The sequence below is a fragment of the Protopterus annectens genome, chromosome 2.part0 (assembly GCF_019279795.1).
Source record: "Protopterus annectens isolate FY-2018-M chromosome 2.part0, PAN1.0, whole genome shotgun sequence".
Lineage (NCBI taxonomy): Eukaryota > Metazoa > Chordata > Ceratodontiformes > Protopteridae > Protopterus > Protopterus annectens.
In genome coordinates this window covers 635,759,882-635,785,544 of record NC_056728.1, presented here as the reverse complement: position 1 = coordinate 635,785,544, position 25,663 = coordinate 635,759,882, and the positions used below count along the sequence as shown (strand labels likewise).

At 45.5% G+C, this 25,663-nt stretch overlaps 1 protein-coding gene across 1 annotated transcript in view; it reads right to left on the bottom strand.

The window, feature by feature from the left end:
• Positions 1-25,663, bottom strand: part of NCBP1 (nuclear cap binding protein subunit 1) — a 2,903,332-nt gene that overhangs the window by 1,160,814 nt on the left and 1,716,855 nt on the right. Inside the window, exon 16 of the mRNA XM_044060340.1 lies at positions 8,837-8,914. Coding sequence (XP_043916275.1) covers positions 8,837-8,914 — 78 coding nt within the window. The remainder of the gene's footprint in view (positions 1-8,836; positions 8,915-25,663) is intronic.

Genomic DNA, 25,663 nt, shown 5'->3' with positions numbered 1-25,663 from the left:
ACAGGGAGAAAGGAAATTCCTAACCCACCATGGAAGACTGTCTTTGTATAATCAATTGATATTGAATATGCTCCTTCATAGAACTCCAAGAACTTCCAGCAAGGTGCAAAAAGCCTGACAACACAAACATAGAAATTATATGGATGAGCCCTGAAACACTGATTTCTACAATGTGCCCCAAATCTCTTTGCCACAGTCGAGAAAAAGGTTAGAGAAGTTGTGAATGAAGACCAAGTGATCTTGCTGTTGAGTAGGCACTGACTGTAGTTTTTGCGAAGGAGTGGTAAATATGAATGATGGAAAAGATAAGTCGGTAACCCGCTTGGAAAGAATCTACTCGGCAACCCCAAGCCCTTCCCTTTCTCTCTGCAGCAAATGACTGGTCACTCTTTCTAAATTTTCACAGTCACATAATATAATACCGGAGCTGACACAGTGCAAGTCTGGGGCATGATGGGTCCCCTCCCTCTCTCTCCCCTGATTTCTGATGCAGCAGAAAACAAAAATTAGATTTCCTGGTTGCAGAAAAACTTCAAAACTACCTTTGTATGGAATGTGGGTTCATCCTGACAGACATGACTCGTTGCACGCAAGAGCTTGCAGTTCCCAGATAAGGCTGGCAGAGGTAAAAGTCACCAGGAAAAAGACATTGCTGTCAAGCTAGCAGGCTAAAATCCCATAGTGGCAAGGCTGTACACCATGAAGTTCACACCCATGAATTAAAGGGTTCTTCGAATGAGGATACAGATGCAATGCTCCTTTCAACAGCCTAACCAGTGAGTGCTGGGTCACTGTCCTGCTCTCTTCTATATCACTGTGCTCAGAAATAGCTGATGAATAGACCCTGACAAAAGAATAAGAGGGTTGGGCCACAGAAATGTCAGATGCACACCAAGATCACCACTAGGCATACTGAAAAGGGGTGGATGGGGTATTGCACCACCAGTGCTGAGAACAGTTTCTATCTGATGACTCAAGTTTGCCAAATAGACAATTTTCTGGTAGGTATGATAGCCTCTGGGACCCCATCCCCACAGCACTAAAAAAACTCACAGAATGTGGTGGTCTGCATCTGCAGCCAAGCCTTTACATTGAGCTAGCTGTTCTCATAGCTATGGGCCAACCTTAACTAGAGCAGTTGGGTTTCCTATAACACCAGGAGTCTTGAAGCTCAATGAAAGAATACAGCTCCAGGAAAATCCCCTTAATGTTGAAAAGGTACAAGTCATCCATGCATGGGAAAAAGAAAGTCTCTTGTATGATTTTGGCCATAAAGGCCAACACTTTGATTTGACTCTAGGCATGGAGGAAAGCCCAAATGTCAATATTTTGCATTGAAACGTTAGGCCAAAAGTGTCCATTATGTCCAATAGGACACAAAGTACCCTGAAGGAGTAACTGCATGACCATCTGCACACTATCCAAAACCGAAAAGTACTGGAAGTGCAAAAAGTAAGTCATTGCTAAGATTCAGAAAGGGACTTAAATGTAACTTGCCTTTACCCCTTTTCTGACACCGGGTCGCTGTCTCCAGTTCCTTTTGGCATCACCTTCAAACCACTTTACAGGAAAGAGAAATAAGCTTCAAACACAGCCAAAGATAACATCTCGATCACAGTGGTTCCCTTGTGATTCCCCCTCAGTCACAGAATGGGATCACGACTAAAATGTCATGGCAGAGAAGAGTTGTCCCTTTGGGCAATTTCTGTGGCACAGCAAAAGATAAAAGGATAACACCACATGACAAGAGGGTCTTTTCTTGGATGCTGAAAAATCCTCTAATTCTTCTGAGGATGGCTATGGCTAAATACACGGTGGATATAACAGGAAGGTGACCATATGCAAACTAGAGGCCAGGGGCCTACCTTTTTATTAGGAAGTCACCTATCGGGTCCCTAGGCTGCTGACTAAACAGCACAGCACCCAAGAGGTGGACATAAAAGATACTTTTCTTGAGCTCTTAATTTAGGGATGACAACTTCATCTAAGCCATCTCGCACATGGCCTCAACAAAACTTGTCGCCCTACCTAAGTAGTGCAGTTAGAAAAGCAACAGGACACATGGTACCCCACTGTAAATGACACAGAAAGTAAAGGAGATCCTTGGGCCCAGATTCAGGGAGGGTGAACCTACCAAGCACTTCCCTCACAAGCAACTTTCTTGCCACACTGTTCTGTAATGCCAATTTCTCTGTCAAGTGGTAAGCTGGCTAAATCATGTAATCTCTGGAAAGCTTTCCTGGACAAAAGGCATTACAAAGGAAATTGCATACTTAGCTGTTGACCACTAACATGGCAGTATATACAATAGATGTCCTTTGAAACTTAACAGGACATTTAAGTTTCCCAAAGTATCTAATGAAGTTGGACATTTTCTATTTTGAGCCCTACAGCTTGTGCTTGCAGTATTCTCATTTATAAGTGGAAAAGTACAGTTTTGTACCTACCACAAATGTAGATGTTCGAAGATCCACATTGCTGCAGTCATAACCTGTGGGTAGTCCGCTGTCCTCGGTCGGCCCGAATACCAAAGTGTTAGGCTGGCGTCGGTCATGGTCGCTCAGATCTGACGTCAGTACGTCGTGGTACTAAAGCGCATGACCAACGTTATATCCTCAGTCTTTCTTGCCCCAGATGTCAGAAGGCCCTAAAAAGAAAGGCCATAGCCAAAAAACACAAAAACATCCAACCACCCATGTACAAACAATATTTGCAACCCAAACCACACAACCACCCCAAACTACAGTGGGGAAGGAGGGAGGGTAAATTGGACTGCAGCAATGTGGATCTTCGAACATCTACATTTATGGTAGGTACAAAACTGTACTATGTTCTTCATCTCACATTGCTGCAGTCATAACCTGTGGGTAGAATCCCAAAGCAAAGGTAAAGGGAGGTTGGCAAAATCATAAAGCATTGGGAGCTGCTAACATGCCCTGCAAAACTGCAGTGGCAAACCCAGCCCTAGCTTTGGAATAAAGAGGGAGATGGTAATGTTTAGAAAAAGTGTGCACTGAACTCCAAGTAGCTGCCTCCAAAATATCTTTAGTAGCTACACCCCTTAAAAAAGCAGAAGTGGCAGTAGCCCTAGTGGAATGAGGTCTGATTCCAGCCGGAATCTCCTTACCATGATGAGAATAACAAAAAGCAATACAATGGCCAATCCACTTCGAAATAGTTTGTTTAGAAACAGGTTTCCCCTGAGAACCCAAAGCAAAAGAAACAAACAACTGTTGAGACTGTCTGAACCCTTTAGTTCTGCTCAAATAATAACGCAACTGCCTGTGAATATCCAAAGAATGCAAAATTTTTTCCCCTTTATTTTGGGGATCAGCATAAAATGTAGGCAAATGAATAGATTGGTTCAAGGCCACATTTGAAACAACTTTAGGCATAAAAGTAGGGTTAGTACGCAGGGATACCCTATCCTTATGAAAAATCAGGAAGGGTTCAACTGCCATTAAAGCCTGTAGTTCAGATACCCTTCTAGCAGACGTAATTGCCAACAAAAAAGCAGTCTTCCAAGACAAAAACTTCAACTCAGCTGTAGCTGCAGGTTCAAAAGGAGGTAAAGTGAGTTTTTCCAACACAAAATTGAGATCCCAGGAAGGAGTAGGAGCTCTACGTGGGGGTCTTATGTTCTTTGCCCCTCTAAGAAATTGCTTAAACAAAGGATGAGAAAATAATGGTGGGTCACAGTCATAGTGAGCAGAAATGGCTGCAGCATGAACTTTTACAGAGGAGAAAGACAAACCTTTGTCTAGTAATTCTGTAAGATACTGAAGGGAAACACTCAAATTAGGTACTGAAACATCAAAGCTCTTTGCTTTGCTCCAAAGAAAAAATCTCCTCCATTTATCAGCATAAACTTTCCTTGTACTAGGCCGTCTGGCCTCCAAAATAACATTCAAAACTTGTTGAGGAAGCTGCGACCCTCCAGGGTCTAGAACAGAATATGCCAGGCTGTCAGATGCAGGGACTGTATCCTGACATTGAGGAAATGATTGTCTGCCTGGGACAAAAGGTGTGGAATTGATGGCAAAGGCCAAGGAGGCTCCCGAACTAAACTCCTCAGCAGAGGGTACCAGTGCTGACGTGGCCAATCTGGAGCTATTAGAATCATGGAGGGCTTGTCCTGTCTGACCTTCAAGAGCACCTTGGGAAGGAGAGGCAGAGGAGGAAAGGCATAGACGTGAAGATTGTTCCAACTGAAAGATAGAGCATCCACTTTCCAAGCTTTTGGATGAAACATCTTTGTGCAAAACTTTGGCAGCTGGAAATTTAGTGGAGAAGCGAATAGATCTATGTCTGGAGTCCCCCAAATCACTGTCAACTGTCGAAAAACATGAGGATCCAATTTCCACTCGTGGGGATCCACCATCTGTCTGCTCAAAACATCCGCTAAGGAGTTCTGTGCTCCTGGCAGAAACCTTGCCTGAAAAGTAAGGTGCAAACTGAGAGCAGTCTCCCACAAAATCATAGCTTGCCTGCAAAGAGGGCACGAATGGGTTCCCCCTTGCTTGTTGATGTACCATATGACAGTTGTGTTGTCTGTTTGAATCAACACTTGTCCTGGGTGAAGTAGATCCTTGAAAGCCATCAATGCAAATTGGACTGCTAACATCTCCTTCATGTTGATATGCAAATGTTGAAGTCTGGCAGGCCACGTGTCTTGAACCCATTTTCCATTGAGGTGTGCTCCCCAAGCCGTGTCTGAGGCATCTGTCGTTAAGATCTGACTCGCCTCTGGTCGGGTCACAGAGAGTCCCTTGTTTAGGTGACATTCCTGAGCCCACCACAAAATTCCTTTTGAATGCAAGGTATTATCTGAATGACAGTGTCCAAATCGTGGCAGTGTTGAGTCCATACACTTTTGAGATACCACTGTAGCTTCCTCATATGCAGTGTGGCATTGGGAAGCACCAGAATACAAGATGCCATGAACCCCAAGGCTTGAAGGACTGTCCTTGCAGTCAGCCTGGACCGTAGAGACAATTGCTGGAAATAAAGGGTGAGATTTCTTTGTTTGTCCGGGGTCAAAAACGCCATCTGAGAGGCTGTATTCAGTCTCACACCCAGAAAGCACATGTCCTGAGAGGGTACTAGACTGGACTTTATTTCGTTCACAGAATACCCTAGGCACCTTAACACTGCCATAACATACTGTAGATGGTGAAGTAGCTTGTCTTTGTCTTGAGCCAGAATCAGGCAATCGTCCAAATAAGGATAAATTTGTATTCCTCTTAACCTTAAGAAGGCTATCACCGGAGCCAGAACCTTTGTGAACACCCTGGGCACAGTAGATAAGCCAAAGGGCAATGCAGAGAACTGATAATGTAAAGTCCCAGCCCGAAAACGCAGGAATCTCCTGCAGCTGGGCCTGAAAGGAATATGAAGATAAGCCTCTTTGAGATCCAGAGTTACAATCCAGTGATCTTTGCCTAGCAGAGGCAGAAGTTGTTGCAAAGTCAACATTTTGAATTTTGGTATGTCCAGGTATGTGTTGAGAATAGACAAATCCAGAATTGGCCTCCAAGTGTTTCCTTTCTTTGGTACAAGAAACAGGCGAAAATAAAATCCTAGGCCCACTTCTGACAGAGGGACCTGCTGGATAGCCCCCATTTGTAAAAGTAAAGAAATCTGTTTGTGAGCCTCCACCTTTTGCTGAGGAGGAACGTCTGGCATGCCTTTGAAAGGAGGCAATGTGTGGAAATAAAACTTGTAGCCTCGGTTTATAATGTCCAACACCCATTTGTCCTGGGTGACTAAAAGCCAATTTCGCCTGAAAAGTGCCAACTTTCCTCCCAGAGGAGCTGCCAGACAGAAAGGATCGGGCAGCTGAAGATGCAGGTCATTGGGTCTGTTTACGAAAGGACTGGCCCCTGCCCTCTACTGTGCAGGGGAACTCCACGTCCTAGGCCTGAAAGACCCCTATGCATGAGCTCTGCCCCTACCACGCCTAGATCTGCCCCTAGACTGTAAATCAGAAGAAGGGTAAGCCCATCCCTTAGTAGGCCAATTTCTGCTAAACTTAGGGGGCTGCACCTGTAAAAAATCCTTAACAGTCTGCATAGACTTAGTTTTGTCTTCCATTTTCTTCAAGACTGACTCCACAGGAGAACCAGACAAAACTTCAGACTGAAGGGGAGCATCCAAAATTCGAGCTTTAACATGCTCTGACAAGTTCTGATCCTTAAGCCAGGCGTGCCTACGAATAACTGATCCAGTGGCAGCCACCCTGTAAGAAGCCTGTAAAGCATCAAAACCACACTGCAAAGAATGCTTACCCACCTGATCAGAGGCATGAACCAAATCCTGTAATTCCTTACACTCTATGCCCTCTGCTAAAGCCTCTACCTTAGATTTTAACTGACTAAGGAGAAAATTCTGGTACTTCAGCATATGAAACTGGCAATTCAAAGCCCTCATTGCAAGAGTGGAAGAGGTATACACTTTTTTACCCCACCTATCCAAAGCTCTAGAGTCTTTATCCATAGGAACTGGATTCTTTTCAACAGAAGCCCTGACACCCTTAGGTCCCTGGCTAATAGTTTCTGGGTCAGCCCTTGGGCTCTTATACAAATATTTATGAGCCTCTGGCACTCGGTAATACCTGTCTGGCTTAACCGGAGCAGGAGGCAAAGAGTCTGGATTAAGAGAAGCCTCAGAGAAAACATCCTGAACAACATCCAAAACAGGAGGTATAGCCAAGGGCCTATATTGAGGTAAAAACAAAAATTCCCTAAGCCTCTTTCGGGAATCTGAAAAATCCTGACCTTCCCATTTAAAATGCTCCCTCACAGAATGCAGGGTTTCTGAAAAAGAAAAATCCTCTGGAGGGGAAGCAGAGGGACTAGAATCCTCTGCGTCCAAATCAGAATAAGGGGGAAAATCCTGAATGTCTTCAGCCGAAGACTCTGAGTAATCTGAAGAATGTTCCAATCCTTCCACCTCTGGCTCCACCCTAGGCCTCTTATCCGGAGGGGGCATAGAACCTCTGATCAAGGTAATCAAATCTTCTGCCATTTTAAGCATGTGTTTCTTAGGTACAGAACCTGCAGAACTAGGACTGACGCCAGAGGAGGACAAACCAGGCCTGGCCTTGGAAGGTACCTTAGAGACAGAGGGAGAAGGCCTAACCACCTTATGTAAAGAAGGGAGTACAGCAACCTGAGAGGCCCCCTCAGCCTGACCCGACTCCTGAGAGGCCACATCATGCAAAATTAAAGGCTCCCCCTGAGACTCAGCTGAAACCTCGGCTGGATCCACAGATTCCACCGTGGTTTCTAAAGAACCGGCGTCCGGAACGGACGACTCATCCTGCTTGGACTTTAACGATTTTTCCTTACGCTTCTTAGCGGTAGCGGGCGTCGGAGGATCCGACGGCATATTGTAATTACATTGCTTACCGAAGACAAGCCTAGCACAATCTAACCTACGTTTAATGGTGTGCTTATTAAATCTAACACAAAAGCGACACCCGACTACGTCGTGCTCAGGCCCCAAGCAAGGAATACAGAGAGAGTGGTAATCCCTATGAGGTATCTGTTTCCCACAAGAAATACAATTATTCACTTTTTCTGACATCCGGATTTAACTGAGGCAAGAAAAGACAAAAATATTCCCCAACGGGGTACTTAGCCCAACTTGGTTTTCGGTCTGAAACTCAGAATACGAAAATTTCAGGACGCCGAATTGCACTTGCAAACGCTGCTTCTGCTTCGGACCATGCGGCAAGAAAGACTGAGGATATGACGTCGGTCATGCGCTTTAGTACCACGACGTACTGACGTCAGATATGAGCGACCATGACCGACGCCAGCCTAACACTTTGGTATTCGGGCCGACCGAGGACAGCGGACTACCCACAGGTTATGACTGCAGCAATGTGAGATGAAGAACATCTATTGTTTTACAATTTTTGTTAGCAAATATGAATACCTCCTACAAATTTGAAGAACTAGAGAAGTAAATGGCAACAGGTTAGGCTGTCACTTTTGTGGGCATGTTAAAACTGAAGGCTCAAACTTCTTTTTCGCTGCAGAAAACATCAGCCCTCTTTGGAACTCAGCTCTAAATGCAGTAGTTTTTATAAGAATATATAACGATCCTCACTAAACCCTTGGAGAGGGACCTCTTTTCAACTACTTGATAGCATTATAGTATACCCTTCCAAAGGAGCCCATTTTGCTTGTGTTGCTAACTGAAAGTAGAGATTAAAGGTGGCAACAAGGTTTATCTGGAAACATTGAAATGTCCACTTTTTCCACAGTGTCTCTGGTTGTCTACATAGAGTGGGACTACGTTGCTAGCTTCATCTGCTTAAAATGAAACAAAACAAAACAAAATAAAATGGAAGCAGAATGGGAAAGCAGTTAGTGTTGCTGAGTTATAGCATTTTAACTGCCGATTCAGACCTTCCCTGGAATATCTTTAGCAAGAAGTGTGAACATCCTACCCTAGTCTATGTGAATTTTCACTGAGAGCTCTAAATTCATCCATTACTGAAAAAGGTGTGCTACAGGGGAGCTGGCATACTGCCCACAGGTCTGTGTGCATATCTAAATTGTGTGCTCATGTCTGGGGATATTACATACATACATGGCCAACTTTTAGTTTTTACTTGAAAGTGGACATACATCTATTTCTCCAACAGTTTAAATCCGTGAACACACAACAGAAAAAAAATGTCTGTTATGGTATTTGGGTGATCAACACACCAATGACATTTGGATCTAAACATTTTCTTTGTCATCAGCATAACCAACTAACACACACAGCTTCAGTTTTAATGCAACAATTTTAACATTTTCCCTATAACAAAATCACTACTAACCTCATGCATTTTTCTAACACTTCCTTTACAAACTTTGGTTTGGGTTTGTCCAGGTCGTCCTCAGCAAGGCAGTCTGACCTACAATAAAACTGAATTAATACTGGAAACAAAAGCTAAACAAATCTGTAATGCTTAATTGAAACCATAAATTCTGTCAACAGCATTTCATGACTCTGTAAACAATAAGTTACATATTCCTACCTTATCAGTTGATCTATGATGGGAGCATCCTTCATGGGTTTTACTAGGATCATTTTCTGCACCTGTTAACTCCAGCATCTCTTTTAGAGGTTTTCATGCTCAGAACATTTTTAGCTGGTGATTCTGCAGGTTGTAATACCATGCACTAAGTACAAAAATGTGCCTAAACTATGATTAAATACATACTTAAGGGAGTCACAGGAGAAACCCAACAGGTCAATTATGGATTGAGGGGTGTTCAAATACAAGGAAATGGCAGGACAGTATTCACTTTTCACCAAGGACAGTCCCTTGCAGAGCAATAGATAAGGAAATCAAAGTATTTGTTAATTCTAACAAAGATTATCCTCCTTGAAGGATCCTATGATTGGGCTAACTTTTAAGCAGTAAACCACCATGGTGGAAAGAGCCACTAGACAAGTCCAGGGAACAGAATTCAGAAGATTGAGTCCTGAAGTACAAACACATCAAAGAAACCAGAATCCTGGAGTCATGGCTGAGACAATAATGTCTCGTGAAGGCACATAATGAAGACAAAATGCCTTAGTGTGGTATGTAAATGCCAGCAAAGCAGACAATCTTGATGCAAGCACTGGAAGCAGACAACTAAGTGATGTGGCTTTTGACTACACAACATTTTTTCATTGGGCAGTTTTCTGCCTGATAAAACAAAGGCAGTTGATAATCATAACGGAAATTGTTTGGCAACTGTGAACCCTTTCCTCTGACAGTGAAAACAACATACAACTGTTCTGTCTTCCTAAACTCATGTCCCCACTTCCAAGTAAAAACTAAGCTAGCAGTTTACATTAAGAGTGTGAAGAACTCTCCTTGCAATTGTTTCTGCTTAGCAGAGAAAACAGAAGAATGGACTGGTTATGCGGAAATTTAGAAAACACTTTTAGTAGGAAAAATGGGTTGGTCCACAAGGTCACCAGATCCTTGTGGAACACTAGAAATAGTTTGCTACATAAATATCCAACACAAACCTCAATGCCACCAAACGTGCAAGCCTGAATGTGGTACAAAAGCAAGCCCGTTAATCCTAGAGTTCATATATCTTAACAATGATGGGTTCTTCAAGGGAGGAAAAAGATGGAGCACTCCTTTAAAGAACTGCTCACCCAGCCAGTGATAGAAATAATCCTTCTCTCTAGGTGGTTACAATGGGATACAAACATTTAACATATCTTGATTACACAAGAAAAGCACAAAATGTAGAAGTGACTGAGATAAGTTACAATCAACCGCAAGCTGAAAAAATGGTGCAGTATGAGTAGTCGTCCACCCAACTAGAGATAAGCTTCCAACTGGGGAGACAGACTTGTAGGGCAGAAATAATTTTGAGAGAAACAATCTATTCGGACACACTCACATAGAAACTTTGATCCCACCTAATATATTCTATGTCAAGAAGTGTGAAGCCTTGAGGCTAGCCAGTTATCACTTCAACCACAGGATACATCCATGGCAAGGATCAGCAGAGTTTCCTTTACTGCCATTGTTCACAGTTTGTGATGACTGCATAACGGCCTAAAGACCTATTAAATACAAACTCCAGGTTCAATGAAAATGTTGAATGACTCAACCATGAATAAAAAGACTGTTCAAAGGTGCTTAATAACTCAGTTTTATGTACGCATAAAAGGTAACCTATTCCACAGGCAACCTACAGAGTGAGAAAGAAATTTAGATCTCACTGTAGGTCTGCACTTCTTGATTTTGACTGTATGCTCCCAACCTTAGATCATTAAGTAGACTGCAAGAAATCTACATTGGCCCCCTATTGTTCGGCATCTACTTCTCAGAAGTACAGGCCAACATGGGAGGAATTTGGCTGACAAAGTTTGCAGACGACTGCAAACTGGGCGCCATAGTGGAAAGTGCATCGGACACGGATATCCTTCAGAAGGGACTCACGGAAACAGATAGCTGGTGCCAGAGCCATGGCCTGAAGTTAAACGCCAAAAAATGTATAGTCATACCCTTCGGGAAAAACAAGGTAACCCCAAGCTACCATATAGGTGGCAATCCACTAAGCACAGAAGAGGTTATCAGGGACCTGGGGACCCAGGTTGACAGTGGCCTTTCTTTTGACACTCACGTTGCTAAAGTGGTTAGAAAGACCTTCTACATTGCCCACCTGATCATGAAGGGATTCACATTCAGATCTAGTGAGGTCATTGTTCCCCTGTACTCTTCACTTATCAGACCAATGATAGAGTACAATGCCCCATTCGGGATGTATCGCACCCGACATCTGCAGCAATTGGAGACACCCCAAAAGTTCCTCACCAAAAGGATAAAGGGACTCCAAAATCTGTCATATGCTGCCAGATTGAAGAAACTCCAGCTCTATTCAGTTGCATACTGTCTGCTCAGAGGTGACATGTGCCTGACATACAAGGCCATGTCCAACCCGGAATTAATGGACATGCTCCACCTCAAAAAATCCAAATCCACCAAAACCACTAGAGCAAGCGACTTAAACCTTAGCACGGATATAAATAGGACGTGCTAGAGGGATAGATTTATCACTCAGAGACTCCCTATGCTGTGGAATAAAATCCCGGTCCATGTGAGGCAGAGCACCTCGCTGGCTCTGTTCAAGAGAAATCTTGACCTGTGGATGGGAGATCGTAGGTTTATCCCGGGAATCATGTGTGTGTCACTGCTGGACAGAGGCACAACAAACTAATGGGCACAGTATTTTTTCATTTAAGGGGTGGCGTAAGCCACAAAAATTTGGGCTAGGCTTATAAATGCCTTAGGGCAGATAGCCTAGTATAAACCTATGAACCTATGAACCTATCAGTACTCAAAATTACTGATCCTGTAATGCCCTAAAAATGAGGCACAGTCTCAAGTTTCTATAGCAAACTGAGTATAAACCAACATGTTCAAGTTTGACATTATATGAGAGATTTCAAACAGCAGAAAGGGAGATAGAAAATCAGCAGGCAAAGAGGACTCGTACTGCTGGAAATGAATTCATCAACTCTTGGTGAGTACCTTCATCAGGTGTACTCTGTTTTTACAAAATCTCAACAAGATGACACTGACATACACATAGCATTTTATATAGCACACATCATGGACAGAAGATGATTAATAAAACAGACAGCTAGATGCATACATCCCAGGGGAAAAAAGTGCCCAATCCTGGATGTTCACTGGTAACAAGACTGGAAAAAAATGACATTGTAGAGTCCCTTACGACAGATGACAGTGTCTTATACACAGAAAGACACAGTCATAACATACCAGGATTTGCAGGCAGAAACGAGGGCAATATTGAAGATGATACCCAGACAATTCCAACAGCAGTAGGAGCAATGGAGCTTCATAAACAAGAAAGTACAGTTGTGTACACTTAACATAAATGCAGATGTTCGAGTGTATTCACTGTTGCAGTCATTACACTTGGGTTATCCTGCCAGTGCTAGCCCTCATTCGGCCCGAATACCAGAGGCTTAGTATTTCTGCGTCGGTTACAGTCGCTTCAGGACTGACGTCAGGTCGTCAGGGGTATAAAAACAGGCAGCCGATGCCATTACATCAGTTTTTCTTGCCTCAAATGTCAGGAGGCCTGAAATAGGGAGCTAAATTATCGTGGAAAAACACCACCAGTAAAAAGTAAATACCAATATCCCTGTAAGGAGTGAGTAAGAGAAATAGAGAAAGAGAGACAAGGGGACTGGAGGGTGAGGAACCGGACTGCAACAGTGAATACACTCAAACATCTACATTTATGGCAAGTTTACACAACTGTACTATGTTATTCGTGTTTCACTGTTGCAGTCATCACACTTGGGTTGATTCCCAAAGCTGAAAAATGGGTGGAGGCAGTCAAGAAGAGTTTGGGCTGGCTAGTATGCCCTGCAGGACTGCTGTTGCAAAGCCCGCCCTGGATTTGGAGAAAATAGGCATGTGGTAATGCTTGATCAAGGTATGAACAGAACTCCAAGTAGCAGCTTCCCGAATGTCCCTGGTAGGGACTCCTCTGAGAAAGGCTGTAGAGGTTGAAGTTGCCCTAGTGGAATGCATTCTAACCCCGTGAGAGGGTGTTTTCCCATGGTGTTTGTAACAGAAATGGCTACAGTGTACTATCCATTTGGAGATGGTTTGTTTTGACATGGCCTTGCCCTCTGCCCCTGGTGCAAAGCTGACTAGTAACTGGTCAGATTTTCTGAAGGGCTTAGTCCTATCAAGGTAGAATCTGAACTGTCTGTGCACGTCTAAAGAGTGCAGGATCCTTTCCCCCTTATTCTGAGGATTAGGGTAAAAGGTGGGCAAATGGACAGATTAGTTGAGAGCCATACTGGACACCACTTGAGGCATAAAAGTAGGGTTAGTCCTGAGGGAGACCCTATCAGCATGAAAAATAATGAAACATTCCACAGCCATAAGTGCTTGTAGCTCAGACACTCTCCTAACTGAAGTGATGGCCAGAAGCAAGGCTGTTTTCCAAGAGAAGAATTTCAACTCTGCTGACACTGCAGGCTCAAATGGGGATAGCATGAGCTTTTCCAACACAAAATTAAGGTCCCAAGCAGGGGTGGGGACTCTTCTTCGTGGCCTTACATTGCTAGCACCTCTCAGGAACTGTTTGATGAGAGGGTGAGAGAAGAGAGGTGGGCTCAGTTCCGTAATGAGCAGAGATGGGAGAGGCATGGATCTTAATGGAAGAGAAGGACAGGCCTCTGTGGAGTAGGTCTGCTAGGTAATCCAGGATAAGAGGTAAGGAGGGCTGTTCTGTATCTGCTCCTTTAGAGTGAATCCAGGAACAACTTTTCCACTCATCAGCATAGGATTTCCTTGTACTGGGTCCCCTGGCTTCACGTATGACATCCAGTAACTGCTTGCTTAGGCTGGTCATTGGAGGAGAATTCAAGGAATAAGCCAGGCTGCAAGGTTCAGGGTTTGCAACTGTGGATGCAAGACCTGTTCCCTCCTGCTGAGTGAGGAGGGTTGGGATCTGGGGTAGGTGCCATGGTGGCACTGGTGACAGACTGCACAGTAGTGGGTACCAGTGTTGGCATGGCCAGTCCAAGGCAATCAGGATTGCCCTTGGTTTTTCCTACCCTATTTTGAATAGTACTCTTCTAAGAAGAGGAAAATGGGGGAAATGCATAGATTGGGAAGTTTGCCCACTGGAACGATAGGGCATCCACTTTACAGGCCTTGCTGTGAGGTACCCTGGTGCAGAATTTGCTGAGCTGGTGGTTGTATGGGGAGGCAAATAGGTCCACCTTTGGGGTACCCCATTTCTGGGTCAGAAGGCTGAAGGCGTTGTGGTCTAATTGCCACTCGTGTGGGTCTACGAGATTTCTGCTTAAGTTGTCTGCCAGAGAGTTTTGTCTGCCTGGCAGGAATTGAGCTTGCAGGTGAATATGCATAGCTGAAGTTGTGTTCCACAGGGTCATGGCTAGCCTACAGAGTGGGTTCCACCCTGCTTGTTGATGTACCACATCATTGTGGTACTGTCGGTTTTGATTAGAAGGGGCCCCGGTGAGAGTAGGGATCTGAAAGCTGTCAGAGCGTGCTGAACGGCTAGCAGCTCTTTTTGGTTGATGTGCAGATGAATTTGGTTTGGACTCCAGTGGCCCTGAATGCACCTGCCGTCCAAATGTGCACTCCAGGTATAGTCTGATGAGTCTGTGGTTAGGATCTGGGCGGCATGGGGTTGTGTAAAGGGAAGACCCTTGTTGTGGCTGCATGCTGCTGCCCACCAAACAAACTCTGTCCTTAGACAAGGTATTATAGGTATGATAGTTTCCATGTCCAGAGAATGTTGGCACTAAAGACTTTTTAAGTACCACTGAAGTTTCCTCACATGCAGTCTGGCATATGAAATTAGTAGAATGCAGGAGGCCATGAACCCTACAGCCTGCAGGATTTTCCTTGTGGATAGGTTCTGTTTGGGAGGGTCGCCTAATGGTTAAGGTGTCTGCCTTACAAACACAAGGTGCAGGGTTTGAGTCTCAGAAGGGATAAATGGCTAGGCTTAATATGGCTCGCAAGGGCAGTTAGCTTAGTACTAATCTATGAACCTGTTGGCCATTTGAGCAAAGTAGCCTGTCAGATAGGCTTGTTTTTCTGGAGTAAGGTATGCCATCTGGGATGCTGTGTCCAAGCTTGCTTCCAGGAATACAATTGTCTGACTGGGGATTAGTTTGGATTTCTTTTCATTGACAGTGTACCCCAGGGAGGTTAGAAGGTCCTTTACAAATGTCAGGTGCTGGAACAGCTTTTCCTGTCTGCCTGAATCAGGCAATTGTTCAAGTAAGGGTATATTTGAATCGTTTTCTGTCTGCAAAAGGCAATGGCTGGAGCCAAGCCTTTTGTGAAAACTCTGGGAGCAGTGGAGAAGCCAAAGAGAAGTGCAGAGAACTGATAATGCATAGATCCTGCCCTGAAACTTAGATATTTCCTGCAGGAGTCCCCGATAGGGATGTGCAGATAGGCTTCCTTTAGGTCTAGGGTGGCTAAATCAGGCATCTTTGGACAGCATAGGGAGAAGCTGCTGTAGGGTGAGCATTTTGAATTTTGGTACCACCAGGAAGGTGTTTAGAATGGATAGACCTAGGATTAGGTGCCAGGTTCCCTCTTTTCTGGGTACCAGGAAAAGACTGGAATAAAAACCTTGGTGTATCTGTTCTGTAGGAACAGGCTGAATTGCCTTTACGGGGAGCAGGGACTGAACTTGTTTTTTTGCCTCTGCCCACTGGTTTGGAAGAAGGTCTGTGAACCCTTTTGGGGTTGACAGCATGTGGAAATAAAATCTGTACCCCCGGGATACTATGTTGAGGACCCATCGATCGTTGGTGATGGAGGTCCAGTTCTTTGCATGGTTTTCCTCCTAGGGGCACAAGCAATTGGGCAGAGGTGAGGAGTGGAGTTGAGAAGTCATTGTGAATTCTTTCTGTAAGGCGGTGGCTTAGTACTCCCTGTTTTAGAAGTGGAGGTACTCCATTGCTTAGATCTCTGCATACACTGAGACTGCAATCTAGGGGGGGGGGGTCTGTTTCCCCTGGGTATAGATTGAGATGGCCTTGAGGGGGCTGGAAAGGACCAATGTTTTCAAGGGGCAATGCCTACCGAATTTAGGAGGCTGCACTTGCAAATAATATTTGACTGTCTGCATAGACTTAGCCTTTTCTTCCATCTTTTTTAAAACCTCTTCTGCTTTGGTGCCAAACAGATTGTCCTTGTTCAGAGGAGCATCCAATAATTTTGATTTGACATGGTCTGGCAAGGTCTGCTCCTTAAGCCAGGCATGCCTTCTAAGTACAGAACCTGTGACTGCTGCCTTGCAAGATGCTTCTAGAGTGTCAAACCCACATTGCAAGGTATGCTTACTGACTTGGCTTGAAGAAGGCATAAGCTCCTGTAATTCTTTATTTTCTGCACAGTCAGGAAAGGCAGATAATTTTTGCTTACTTTCCATAGTATGTTGCTGGTATTTCAGCATGTGGAACTGACAATTCAATGATCTAATGGCGAGAGTTGCAGAGGTGTATACTTTTTTTTACCCCATCTGTCTAAAGCTCGGGAAGCCCTGTCCGAAGGGGTAGGATTCTTAGCTGTAGTTGCTTTTATTCCTTTAGTCCCTTGGGAGATGTCCTCTGGGTCAGCAGTAGGGTTTTTGATGAGAAATTTGTGAGAGTCAGGGACTCTGTAGTACCTGTCTGGTTTCCTTGGAGCAGGGGGTAAAGTATCAGGAGTTAGACTGGAATCCATAAAGACATCATCCACAACATCCAGAACAGGAGGGATAGCTAAGGGTCTGTGCTGTGGTAATTCCCAGAGTCTCTTTTTGGACTGAGGATAATCCTGGCATTCCCAGTGGAAATGCTCTCTCAAGGTATGTAGGGTTTCACCAAAAGAAAAATTCTCCGGAAGGGAGGCAGAAGGAATGGATTCCTCTTCATCTGAATCCTCATAGGCAGATAAGGACATGTCTTCATATTCAGAAACCTCAGAGCCATCGAACTCTTGGTCAGATAAAGCAGCTGGGGACAAGTATTTTTCTTTTTGCAAGGGAAGGCTGGCTTCCCCTAATCAGCATGATCAGGTATTCTGCCATTTTAAGCATCTGAGATTGTGGCAAGGAAGCAGGCGCTTGAGTTTGGGTCGTGGGTTTTTTAGGCATAACTCGTACTCTTGGCCTTAGAAGCCCGGTAGTTTTAGAAAGAACTGCAGACGCGAAAGAAGTTGTTGGTTTGTGTCGAATATCTGCAATGCAAATAACTTCCTCAGAAGCCGGTGCCTGCACAGCGGCTCCAGACCCATCCAAGGTAGAGACATCTACAGGTTCCATAATCAAAGAAGAGTCTCGCGGCATACCGGACTCCGAACGGGTCTCAGTAGCGGTCTGCGAATCTATCAATGCTGGCATCAGGAGCTGCGAAAGCACCTGAGTACCGTCGTCAGTTTTGGACCTGTGCGGTCTGTCTGTCTTTAGCCTTACGTTTTTTCGGAAGAACGGTAGTCGGATGGCTTACTGAAGCCATTTCGGAATACAGAGATCGAGAACGAAAGAATTTAGCTACAATAAGGGCCCGACAACGAAAAGTTCGGGCGTTGAACAAAGCACAAAACAGACAACGAGGGATGTCATGGCCTGGGCCTAAACAGGTGACACAGTAAGAATGGAAATCTTGGTGTGGTATTTGCTTTCCATAGGCGAGACAATTGTTAACTTTTCTTAAGATCAGTTAGAGAAAGAAAAAAGGATCCCCAACGGGGTACTTAGCTTTAGAAGACTTCAGGATGATTCAAATTCGGAAATGAAAACTCAGGTAGCAGCCGACCAGCATTCGTGCGAACTGCTTCCGCTTCGGGCTCCTCGGCAAGAAAGACTGATGTATTGGTGTCGGCTGCCTGTTTTTATACACCTGACGTCAGTCCTGAAGTGACAGCAACAGACGGAGAAACACTAAACCTCTGGTATTCTGGCCGACTGAGGGCTACCCCTGGCAGGATAACCCAAGTGTGATGACTGCAACAGTGAAACACTAAAAACATCTTACAGTCATGTTTAGATATGCTACTGATACATGTAACTCCATACAAATTGCAGGAAGAGTTAATTCTGGGCACGCTGCAGGTGCTGCAAAGAGCACTTTTGGTTAACATCAAAGACTGAAATAACTTTTAGTTATGTACTCACCATAACTTTAGATGTTTGGGATCCATCTCGCCTACATTCAGTACTGATGGGCTCGGAGCCAATCCTCGGCTCCGACTCGGCACGCTATGCTATAGAGCGAAGCCTCTTATTGGCTGAGCTATTCTTTATCCCAGGATGCACCACCACTAATCCCCCAGATCTTGTTTGTCCGCATTCATGCACACACCCATAACTTGTTTATATAACATTGCCAGATGTTTCAAGATGAAACAATAGAATTCGGACCATCCGATCTCTTCTGATCTCCAAGGCAGGGGGATGGAGGGTGGGTTATTGGGAATGTAGGCGAGATGGATCCCAAACATCTAAAGTTATGGTGAGTACATAACTAAAAGATGTTATGTGATCCTATCTCGCCTACATTCAGTACTGATGGGACAGCGTCCCTAGCACCTAAATCCTGGGTGGCTCACTGGAAAACACTCCTGAGCACTGTGGAAACCAAATGAAGCTCACCCCCGAGATGCCACATCCAATTTGTAGTGGGAAATGAAAGTGTGCGGGGAAGACCATGTAGCCGCAGCACAAATGTCACTAATGGCAAGCTTAGAATGGAATGCTATTGAAGTAGCCATAGCTCTTGTAGAGTGAGCTTTGACAGAGGTCGTAAGCTCTTTATTAGAAGAGGAATAAGCTTGACTAATACAGTCCCTGATCCATTTGGCAATAGTGACCTTTGTGATGGCTTTGCCCAATTTATTATCCGAAAAGGACACAAACAATTGATCTGTTTTCCTTGTTTGTTTGGTCCTGTCTAAATAAAAACGCAATTGCCTGTAGACATTCAATGTGTGGAATATGTATTCCGCTTTGTTAGAGTACTTTGGAAAGAAAACTGGAAGTTCTAATGACTGTTGTAGGCAAAAACTGGAACAAACTTTAGGGACAAAGGATGGATTAGGCCTGAGAGATACTCTGTGTGAAAAACCAGGTACGGTGGTTTTACAGATAGAGCTTGAAGCTCTGAAACCCTTCTGGCAGAAGTAATCGCAACCAGAAAAGCAGTTTTCCAAGATAGAAATTTCAAATCACATGTTGCTGCCGGCTCGAAGGGGGAGGAGGTTAATGCACGTAACACCACATCGAGATCCCATGGAGGAGCAGGATGAGAAATCGGAGGTCGTAAAAGCGCAGCACCTTTCATGAAGGTCTTACACAATCTGTTGCTCATTAAAGGTGGGTTTATAGATTCATGAAAATTGGAAATAGCTGCCAATTGGACCTTGATGGTAGAGACTGAAGAACCTTGATTGAATAGGGAAGTTAGAAATTTTAGGACTCCCGATACAGGAATAGTGATGGGATCCAGACCCCGGAGTTGAGCCCAAATAGCAAATCTCTTCCATTTGCTGGTATACAATTTCTTGGTGGCAGACTTGTGGGCCGAAGATAAAATATGTATGACTTCCGGGTCTAAGGTATGATTCCTGACTATAGTCGGAAGAGGAGGAGCCAAGCTGTTAACTTCAAAGTGTGAAGGGACTGGTGGAGTAGTCCCGACTGTTGAATTAATAGGTCTGGGATCTGGTCCAGGAACCATGGACCGTCCAGTGCATATTTCCGAAGATAGGGGAACCATACTTGACGAGGCCAGTAAGGAGCAACTAGGATCATTTTGCTCCCCAAGTGAGACGCCTTTTGGATCACTCTGGGAAGGATGGGAACTGGGGGGAAGGCGTATAGCAAGCCGGTGGGCCAAGGATGGGCTAGTGCGTCCATAAGGCTCTCCCCCGTAGCTGGAGTGAGGGAGAAGAACTTTTTGCACTTCGCGTTCAGCGGGGTTGCGAAGAGGTCGCAACAAGGAATTCCCCATTTGCTGAAAATCTGAGTTGCCACTGTATTGTTCAGAGACCACTCGTGAGGAGAGAGGATAGTTCTGCTCAGTCTGTCGGCTATCACATTGGATTTGCCAGGGATGTGAGTTGCTATCAGAAAACGTTTGGTCGCCACTGCCCATTCCCATACTCTCATGGCCTCTCTGCAAAGAGGGTAGGATCTGGTTCCTCCCTGCTTGTTCAGGTACCAGACCACTGACATGTTGTCGGAGTGAACGGCAATCATGCCCTGAGGGAGGTAATCGTGGAGGGCTTGAAGAGATAGAAGCACCGCCCTCATTTCCAAAATGTTGATGTGAGGGCGACTCTCTTCTGAATGCCATTTGCCTTGGACTGACCTGCCCAGGAAATGCCCCCCCACCCCATCTGGGAGGAGTCCGTAGTCAACGTGGCCATAGGAGGAGGTGGAACGAAGGGTCGACCCTGATCCAGATTGGAGGGCACCAGCCACCAGTGAAGGTCCCGTTGACAGGTTTCTGTGATCCGAATGAGGTGACTGAGAGGGAGATCCTGAAAGGACCACTGTGTCGAAAGAAGCCACTGGAGAATTCTCATATGCAACCTTGCTAGGGGGACTAGAAGAACAGTGGCTGACATGGATCCCAATAGCTGCAGGACCATTCTGGCTGGAGCTTTGGATCTGGGAAGCAAGGCTCGAACTTGAGCCTGTATGGTTTGTATCCTTTCTGTAGGAAGATAGGCCCGCATTCTGTTTGAGTCCATCTCTACTCCGATGAATCTTATGCGTTGAGATGGCAGCAACACAGACTTTGGCCAACTGAAGGTGATTCCAAGGGAAGTGCCCAGTGATATTGTGGCTTGTAGATTCTGCAATAGTAGACGCCTGGAGGTGGCAGTTAGGAGCCAGTCGTCCAGATACGGAAACACCTGGAATCCTAGACTCCTCAGGTGAGCAGTCACGACCGCCAAACATTTGGAGAACACCCTGGGGGCTGTGGTGAGACCAAAGGGCAGCGCGCGGAACTGAAAATGACTGTCTCCTAGGCTGAAGCGCAAATGTCTCCTGGACGCCTGATCTACCATTATGTGGTAATAAGCGTCCTTGAGATCTATGGTGCACATCCAAACACCTTTCTCCAGTAGTGGGAGAATGGATTGCAAGGTGACCATTCGGAACTTGGACTTTTTGACTGAACGATTTAGAATGCTGAGATCCAAAATGGGCCTCAAGTCCCCGGTCTTTTTTGGCACCAAAAAGAATCTTGAGTAAGTCCCTAACCCGATCTGGTCTGCGGGGACCGGTTGGATGACTCCTTTTTGAAGCAGCTTTGAGACTTCTAAGGCTGCAATTTCCCGTTGACTGGGTGGCGGGTCCGGGATTTTCTTGGACAGAGGTGGGGAGTGAGAAAAAGGGATGGAGTAACCTCCGGTGATAATTCGAAGCACCCATCGGTCCTAAGTGATACCTTCCCAGGCTTTTAGGTGCCCCGAAAAACGACCCCCGACTGGCTCCGGAGCTGCACAGTCGGGCAATCCCTCAGGGATTGTGAAAGGCTGAACAGCCATGAAAGGACTCGCGGTCTCCAGTGTTGCGGGGGCCTCTATCGCCTCTGGGACGGCGTCTTCCAGAAAAATTTCCCCCTCCTCTGCCTCTAGAAGGGGGATCGTCCTGCTGCGAGGGATAAGACGTCTGGGATCTACGGAACCACATTTTCCCTCCTCTTTTAGCCTTGGGATAAGGCCGAAAGGGAGTGGAAAATCGTGCCCCTACAGCAGTCAAAGTCTTACCTTCTTGCTCGCAGCGGGTCAATGTGTCTTTTACCTTGGGTCCAAACAAAGAGGACCCATCAAAGGGAGCGTCGGCAAAAGAAGACTTGAAGGCTTCCGCAAAATGACACAGGCGGAGCCAGGCTTGCCTCCGTAGAGCAATACCTGTACCCGCCGCTCTACTCACCCCCTCGGCCGCATATGAAATGAGCCTCATGGACGAGTTTGATATGGATGACAGCGTAGCCAACTGAGAGCCAACCGTCTGGGCCAGCTGCTCAGGTAGGTTACCAAAGAGGGTATCTGAAAGCTCCTTGATCAGATCCCTCTGAAACCTGGTGAAGTGCGTTAAATAGTTCAGGGACCTTAAGGTAAAGGCCGCTGAACTGAGGGTGCGCTTCCCGTACCGATCCATGCTCCTAGACTCCTTATTAGGAGGATGGACGGACGTCGAAGCCTCTGCTACATCTTGTTGGGTAGCAGATGCCACCACCAAGGCATCTACAGCCACACCTTTTGTCAAAAACTCCTTCTCTGGGGGTGCTGATAGGAACTTATTTGGGCGAGCAGGCACCGGTTCCACAGAGTCTGGATGTTCCCACGCCCTTTGACAGATCAAATCTAGGAGCTCGTCGAAGGGCGGAGACACCCAGGAGGTGGAGGGCTGAGCCCTGAAGGCCTTAAGGAACACTGACTCATCAGCAGAAGGGGGTTTGGAATGCCAGCCGCCTCGTTGTTTGAGGGCTTCCAGGATGTATGCAAAGGAGACATCATCTGAGGACGACTTAGGGGACCCCTCTGCATCATCAAGATCAGTGTCTGACATGAGAGACATCGGAGGAATCAACGTGCTTCCTCTTGCATGATCTTTTCCTTGGGGGTTCCTCTGAAGAAGCTTCAGAGGGACCTCCAGGAGGGGGGGGAACCCCCAGTGGGGGTGACCTCAGGCCCTGGGGCTCCGCTGTCTAAGGACAGGGGGACTGCCAAAGACCCAGTCTCTGTATGCAGGGAAGGTGCTGGTGAGACCGTGGAGGTAGCCAAAGAAGATTTGGCTAACGCACTCCTCATGGCCCTGAAGGCCGGACCACCAGAATCCTGGGAAGGTCCAACCCCCATGGCCACAACAGTAGACGGAACCCCCGCAGCCGACGCACCAAGAGGAAGGCTTGGGACCGAAAAAATCAGTCCCGAAGCGTCCCCCCTGGGGCCGACAGAGGAGGTCCGCGTACCGAACTCCGACTCGAGAGCCGGGGTTGGAGTAAGGGTCGGGGCCGACCCGAAAACCTCCATCGGCTCCACCAGCACCGGCTCCAACGGTGCCGAGGCTGTTGGAGGAGGAACCATAACTACAGGGTGGGCCATCGGCTCCGAAGCCGAATGGGCTGGAGCCGAAACTAATTTTTGGAACACAGGAGACTGAAAAAGTCTTAGGAGCACCCTTGTCGATGTCCGAATCAGACATCTTGGAAGATCTAGATGAAACCGATTGGGTCCGAACAGACTTCTCCATCGGCTCCAAAGGACTGGGGGACCGGCTCCGAATGGACTCAACCAATATCGGTGCCGAGGGAGATCCCAAAACAATTTCCCTCGGTGCCGAGGAGGGCTTCGGTGCCGAAGGGGAAGAGTCGGAGCCGGCAACCCTCATCGGCTCCAAAATCAGTGGAGCCGATGAAGGTGACCCGCCTCTCAAAGCCCCAGTCATCGGCTCCGAAACCAGAGGAGTCGAGACTGGGGGCATCGAGGCAGACCGTTCCGCCCTCGGCTCCGAAGTCCGTGGAGCCGATGGAGAAGCCTGCCTGGATTTCTTAGTAGTCGGTTCCGACGGGCTGGTCGGAGCCGACGCTTTCTTTTTCTTAGTTGGAGAGGATGAGGAAGATAAGGCCTCCTCGAAGGAGGGTTTAATCAGCCCTTTTAAGATTAATTTATTTTTCCTCTCTTGGAGGACCCTAGAGGAAAAGGCGTGACACACGCTGCAGGACTCCTGTAGGTGCTTGGCGCCTAAGCAGTATACGCACGAGGAGTGGTCATCAGTTATAGACATTTTATAACTGCACCTCGTGCACTTCCTGAACCCTGAGGGCCTATGTTCTTTAGACATAATGTCTCTGAAACAGTCAATATAACAGAAAGATCACTGTGTAGACAGAAAAATACAGATTTTAAACAATAAAAGTTTTTAGTTTTTTTTTTTTTTTTTTTTTTTTTAAAACGAAAATCAAAATTAGTACAATACAATTAACACGACAGCAAAAAAGGAGGGCCAAGAACCCTCTAACTCAAACAGGTACTTGACCTCCTTAAAAAGAAATAGAAACTGCTAATGAATAGGGGAAGGCCCCTCTAACTTAAACGGGAAACCTTTCCCTAAACAAACACACAATTTACCACAAAAAATATATCCAAAAACACTCGTACAACAACAATAGCTGTTAAAACAGCTTTTTGGGTAAGAAAAGAGAATTTCCTGACAGGAAAACTTTAGAAAAAAACCAACACTTAGCTCAGCCAAGTTTGAGACCACGTCCTAGCTTGTAAGCGGCAAACGAGATCTGGGGGATTAGTGGTGGTGCATCCTGGGATAAAGAATAGCTCAGCCAATAAGAGGCTTCGCTCTATAGCATAGCGTGCCGAGTCGGAGCCGAGGATCGGCTCCGAGCCCATCAGTACTGAATGTAGGCGAGATAGGATCACATAACATCTAATTTCACAAACTTTAATCATACTTTGACTTAAGAATGGGGTTGACTCCATCATGGTAATAAAACCCAAAAGACTTTCTTCTATCATACATTCTCTGTATATTCTCAAAGGTCAGTGTCAGCATGTCATACTTCGTATTAAAACAGAATAAATTATACTCTATGACTAGGCTGATGTATGTTGCAAATACTTTTATCAGAAAAACATCACAGGAGACTACCTCCATAGCCATTGTCTTGATTATCTGTGCATGAGTTTTGGATTTTAGAGTTTCACTATAGTGATTCCTAGATCTTTTCATTTATTCACAACACCAAGGTTTACAATTCCCATGCATTCACAACATCTAGGGGATGGTTTCTCTAAATTCAAAACACTACATTTGACATGGTTAATCTGTAACTCATGATCTCTCAACCAATTATGAACCTCTCCCAGATATAGATTAAATGTATCTCTATCAACAGAACTTGAAAGAAGGCCCCCTACTTTAATACTGTTCACTTATTTGGCATGTCAGCATCAATCAGATACTGTAAAGACTAAAAAGGCCAAATTAAACAGAAGCCAACCAAAAACAGACCCCCTGGCATGTACTACCCTCCAATTCTGAGCAACAGCTATTGATCTCAACTCTGATACCTGTTGTCCCTCAGGCAGTTTTTCACCCATTTAATCACACACTCATTAAATGACAGTTGATGCATGGGACTAATGACAAAATGAGGAGTGCTGTCAAAGGCCTTCGACAAATCAAAAGACTACCATAACCCCAACATCAATATACAGGAGCCAGCTAACAAGATCAGAAAACTAACATGCCCCCTACAAGGTGGAAAACATTTATTCATCAGAAAACAGCACTAACCTCCATGGACCTTTTTCCAAACTCAGACCGGGAGCACTGCCTGGTTAAGTGATTTGCTCAGAGTCGCACAGTAAGGCAATGGAAGCTGAGGGAATCAAACCTGGACCACCAGACAACAGGAAACAGCTCCTTAATCCTCTGGGCCAACTGTCAGACAATCATGCAATGATTCTGCTGTATTACCTAAAACAGCAAATACCTCTCAAAACAGCCAAACATGTTAAACTAATGGGCATATAGTCATTTATCTTGCCTGAAAAACACCCTGTGTGTATAGGCAAAATACTGGACAGTTT